A 6,000-nucleotide genomic window follows, 5' to 3' on the forward strand; every position below is an offset into this window, starting at 1 on the left:
AGAGAAGTGCGAGATTTAAATAGAAAAATGATTAATTTGATTACCATGGACCTACTGTTGTTGGACTTGTTAACAGGGAAATGCCAGCAGTTCTTATTTCATGGGGGGTAACAAGAGCCAAAAATGGTAAGTTTTGGCTAGGGAGACGAGTCAAATAGCAAATGTTGTTACTTATCTACATAGAGATGTGTCTTTTGATATCTATCAAGAGAGAACATATCAGATCAATTGTTTAATTGAATATCAATGGTGATGAATCAAGGTCAAATCTTAAACTACGTCAAATTCTACGTCACCATGAGCTTATAGAAAGTTTGTAAAATTTGGATTATCTAAATTAATTAATTAATTAAAAAAACCCTTTAACTTAACCAAGCGGACAACACTAGCGCTGAGAAAATTATGCCAAATCACGATTTTAATTTGTTATTATAGATCCGCCCGCAAATAGCTGGTTGCCAAGAGACGGTACACGTGGTGAGAAATTAAAGCGGCAGTAGATCTTTTACTCTAGTAGGTGCCGCGGCAGATTAGAACTACCAAACGGCGTTGACTGGAGGTGTGACGTGGCCGAGGTAAATTATTGATGGATTATGCGGTTAACGCGGTTTGCTTGTAGCTACAAACGACTCTGAGACAGAAAGAAACCTCGTTTTCTCCCCCTTTCATTTCTCTGGATCCAATTTTAGGGTTTCAAAATTCAATCCCTCTCTCTCTCTCTCTCTCTGCGATTCAAATTTTAGGGTTTCTGATTTCTCTCTGCGATCAATTATGGCGATCAACAACAGGGAGAGCAACGTCCAAGAGGAATCGAACCCTCTTCTGAGCCAGCAATTCGAGGAGCCTCAGAAGGATGCTGAAAAGCCCGCCAAGGCCTCGCCGGAGACTCAGTCGCCGGAGAAATCTCAGGCAGAGATGGGCCATGTGAATGGCGGTGGTAATGGCTGCGGGTGGACCGCCGATGGGCTGCCGTTGGGGCACGGGAGCGTGATGGGTGAGCCCATGGGCCGGGCCCAGTGGGACTCCGGCCTTCTTGCATGTCTCGGCCGTAATGATGATTTCTGTAGCAGCGATCTTGAAGTTTGTAAGTTTTTTCATTCTGATTTTCTTTTTCGGTTAAGTTTTCTTTTTGATTTTTCAATTAAGATTTTGGCATCATGCGATGTTTGAATTTCAATGTTCTATTGTGCCCTCAGTAGCTCTGATTCATTGGATTTTAGGTGACTGATTATTTAATTGCCTTTGGGCATTTGAAATGGTGTAAAATTAGCTCGATCGTGGCATTGAATAGAACTATAACATGTGTTTTATTTATAACAATTCCTCTCAATTTTACAGGATGCAAAATCGATTAATCTTGACTCTGTATTTCTATATTGTTTGGAATAGATGTATTATGTTATTATATAATACTTGTACGGTTTACGCTGCTGTGCCTTTAATCATTAATACAAAAGAAAAAGGGGGGTATTACACATTTTCTGGAATAATTATGCATCTTGTTGATTACTATACTGACCCAAGGGGTAGGGTGAACCACCCAATACCCAAAACGTGTTTTTAGATGTACCATTCTGCAATTTGGTATACGTTATTAATTGGATTGGATCACAATTGGCAATAGCTTTTTGAATATATAACGATTTACCCAACACAGGGTTCTGGATGATTTTTCATTCATCATATGCCTGTCCCTGTTGTCTTTTGAGTTTCTGTAAGGCATAGTCTTGAGAAGTGTCTTTTATTTTCTTTTGGTACTTCCCCTTCTTTTATAAATGTATGGTTTGCCTCGCGAAAAATTCGAAAGAAAATATCGAGTCATCAACAAAAACGGAAAGAGAGGGATTCGAACCCTCGGTACGAAAAACTCCACTTAGCATTTTATCAAAACTCAAATTCATATTATCCCTAAATTTCGGAAAACATGAGTGGTTAAAAACAAGACTGTTTGTTCATTCAGCTTTTGCTTTAGTGGAATTTCTAACTTTTTTTCCCACTGGAAAATATGACAATTATGTACCCGCATGAAATAGTTTGGATAAATTGTTGGTTAATACTTGAAAATCAGGTCTTCTGGATTATAAGATTGTATTTCTTTATGGATATGTTTTGTCAGTGTTCTTTCCTACATGTTATCGACATTTGTCATACTAACGTTGATGTGATCTGGCTAGGCCTTCTTGGAAGTGTGGCTCCTTGTGTGTTGTATGGAAGCAATGTTGAGAGACTTGGATCTACTCCTGGGACGTTTGCAAATCACTGTTTGTCTTACTATGGTCTATATCTGATTGGTAATACCTTTTTTGGTTGGAACTGCCTTGCACCATGGTTTTCATATCCTAGCCGTACTGCTATCCGCCGGAAGTTCAACCTAGAGGCAAGTTATATTTTGCCTCCCAAAATGTTTATGGTTTTGATTCAGATAAACTTAGCCTGTTTTCATATTGTTTTGATTTGTAGATTAAATTTTGGTTATGTTTATATGTCTGTAATATTTTGCATTGCATATGATTTTGATTCAGTTACACTTTACATGGTCCCTTTCTTTAGCATGGTTTTGCAATGAATCTAATCATCGCACACATTACTTTATTTGTCCGTCTCAAAGCCTTACATAGTGAATGTTTGGCATTGTTGTGTTAGCCTTGCATAGTGAATACTTGGCATTGTTTTATATATTCTTACAAGAGAATTGAGGAGAGGTTTTGAATGTGTGGTTTTATGGTTTTTGGTGATGAGCAGGGTAGCTGTGAGGCGCTTCATAGGTCATGTGGATGCTGTGGCAGCTTTGTGGAAGATGAGGTACAACAAGAACAGTGTGAGACCGCCTGTGATTTTGCGACTCATGTTTTCTGCCATGCATGCGCCCTTTGTCAGGAAGGTCGTGAGATCCGTCGCAGGATGCTTCATCCTGGTTTCAATGCTCAACCAGTTCTGGTTATGATTCCTCCTGGGGAGCAGGCCATGGGCCGTGGAGCTTGAGAGCGTACTTCGTGGGCACGAGATGCTTGTACTTTGTGTATACATACTTAAGTGTGTTTGGATGATATTAAGAGCTGTGTTAAAACTGCATTGAATTATCCTAATCACATCTTTTACTTTGTTTTTTTGCAGTCAAGTATAAATAAGATAAGATGAAAGTATATAGACTTGTGTGTATGTAATACTTGATATCTATGTACGTGCTTGTTCATTGATTACTCACTGCCTTAGTTACAGATTAAAACTATTTTTCTATTTTTCTATAAATATAAATCTAAATTGTGGAAGTTTGTAATTTGATAAGACAAATATGTCATTTTAAACGAACTTAGTAATATTATTAGTCAGTGTGATGATGGAGTTTTTCTATTCAAACCCATTATCCAACGTTGGCCTGAGACGTCTATGTCATCCAACCTTGGCCTCACCTTCTCTTTATGTATAGGCATCACTTACCACATCATATCATTAACCTCTGGTGGTGGCTTCTGTTGGTTTCGGTGAATTGGAAACCGCAGAGCAAATGGCAAATGGTTCAAGATATACCATACATATGATATCAAATTATAATCTATGTAAAACAACTTCAAGAAAATGACCTAATCATTCAGAGAATCAAAGACAATGGGTTTCACCCTGACGTGGCAACTTATGGCAGCCTTGCCAATGGAATTGCATGGGCCAGAAAACCAGGAGAGGCACTCTTGTTTTGGATTTGGAATGAAGTGAAGGAGAGATGTAGGGTGAAAAGGGGGGGGGGGGGGGGGGGGAACTTCCGATCCGCCAACGCCGAAACCCGATGAAGGTTAGGAAATATAAATGTGACAACAAATATTTAGTATCATCACGCAATGAAAGTTAGGAAATCGGCCCTTATCAATACAAAATGTGCGTAATACACTTGATTAAAAACAATCGACAAGTTATGCAACCTAGGAAAGACGAAATTTCTTGCATAAGCAATATACTTGTTCCATAAAACTCTGTTTATTACTACTTTCCTGGCATACTGAACTATTGCAAACATGTAATATCAAAAGAGGTTAGAAAATACTCGATTTAAACTCGAAAAAGGGAAAAATAAATCAGCCCTGCAAGCTTTCTAGGCTGTTTCTCAGCAGTCAATCAGCCCTGCACCAACAACAAAAAGGCATTTTCCCCCTTGCTTAACTTTGCCTTCTTCGGTTGTTTTTCTCTTTCCAGGAAATGTTCCTGCACCTATGTCATCCAACTTTGGCCTCACCTTCTCTTTATATATATGGGCATCACTTGCCCTTATTGATATCATAATAGTCAAAAACTTAAAACCACAAATAAATAACAATGAAAACCCTCAAATCAATATGTAATTAAAGTGACTTTTGGCCAAGAAATATTATGATCAAGGTGTGAATCTGAAACAGTCTTGACCAAATTCCTTGTAGAATAACTTTTGTATACGTTGTTTAATGTGAAGCAGGGTTTGTGAGTTTGGATTGGGGAGGTGAAGGAGTTTTCACTGATGATCTGGGTCTTGAGTGGACTCCTGATCAACTTAATTACGGCGAAACGAGCTTTATATCCGTTTCGAAAGCGACGAGGAAGCAATACTCGACATTGAGGCACTTCCCTGCTGGTTGAAGAAAATATTGTTATACAGTTTATGTCACAAGTAGGACTAGGTACCTTCTAAGAGCGACATTCTTGTATGGTAACTTTTTTGAAGCTAACGATATTCTGCTGCTTGGAAGAACCAAAGGCACCGGCTCTGCATTTTGATGGTCTTGACTTGTCCTAATGCTTCAATGGCCATTGTTTGTGTAGGTTTCACATAGCGAGTGCTAGATGTGTCATCTCTGTTTCGGATCAATTACTTTCAGTGTATATCAACGGGCAATTTATGTAGCCCTAAACTTATACATTGAGGAATTGCAAAACTAAGCCAATGGGATGGGATCTAGCCAATTCGAAAGTATGGGGAAATTTTTTTTTTAATTAAAGTGGAAATTATTTTGGAATTTTGATGCCAGTGCATCTTCTTCTTATGACAGACATTTGTGTAACATTATTGTGATCAGCTACAGTCCAGGACCAAGGAGCAGTCAGAGAAATATTATTACCATTCGCGGGCCATACCGGCATTCATTAAATCTACTAATACAATAAAATTTGAAGACGCTCAATTTGTTATAAAATTAGAGGGAGAAAATGTAGAGATAAGTGATATGCCGTATTATAAAACTAGAGAGAGAAAATGTAGAGAGAAGTGATATGCTAAAGATGAAGTTTCATTATGTTTATTCTTCCCTTAATCTTTGGTAGAACCACTTATTTATAGGCTTACAAGATAGGAGATTGAATACCATCATTTACAATATACATATAGGTTACAATCACTAATTACAAATACTTAGTGCATATGTTACATAAAATCCAACGGTGGAATACTAAGAGGTATAGTGGTCATCCACCAACTCATGCATTTACAACACTCCCCCTTGATGTCCACCATACAATGACATAGTTCCCTCATTAAAAACCTTGCTTGGAAAACCCAGTGGGACAAAACCAAAAAAACCCAGTATGACAAAACTGAAGCAAAGGGAAAAAAGAGTGAAACTTTCTTCTGGATCATTGATATGGTGTTGGATGCGCTTATGTTGCCTCGTTAAAACCTTTCTAGGAAAAATTCAGTGGGACAAAAACCTAATTGAAGGGAAAATAGTACAACACACATATGTGTTGTATGTAGTAGAACTAGGATACTCCCCCTGAGCATCACTTCCTCCAAAAAATCTCATTCCACTCTATCATTGGCCTTGTTCATATCGAGCTTGAGACCTAATTCGCAGTGCCGCCCTTTCCTTTTGAGCTTCAGGTAATGAAAAACCTCATGGGCCACAATAAGATTATCCTAAATTTGACTGTTTGGGACAAATGCGTTCTGAAAATCTGAGATGATCTCCGGAAGAAACTCCTTGAACCGGTTCGCTAGGATTTTTGAAATGATTTTGTAGGAGTTATTACACAGGCTGATAG

General features: G+C 38.3%; 1 protein-coding gene across 1 annotated transcript; it reads left to right on the top strand.

The window, feature by feature from the left end:
- On the top strand, positions 603-3,202 carry LOC18773609 (cell number regulator 8). Its single transcript, XM_020566309.1, has 3 exons — positions 603-1,084; positions 2,175-2,377; positions 2,743-3,202. Exons 1-3 carry the CDS (start codon positions 772-774, stop codon positions 2,980-2,982), a joined length of 756 nt encoding a protein of 251 aa, XP_020421898.1. The 5' UTR covers positions 603-771; the 3' UTR covers positions 2,983-3,202.

This window comes from Prunus persica, chromosome G6 (genome assembly GCF_000346465.2).
Source record: "Prunus persica cultivar Lovell chromosome G6, Prunus_persica_NCBIv2, whole genome shotgun sequence".
Taxonomy (NCBI): domain Eukaryota; kingdom Viridiplantae; phylum Streptophyta; class Magnoliopsida; order Rosales; family Rosaceae; genus Prunus; species Prunus persica.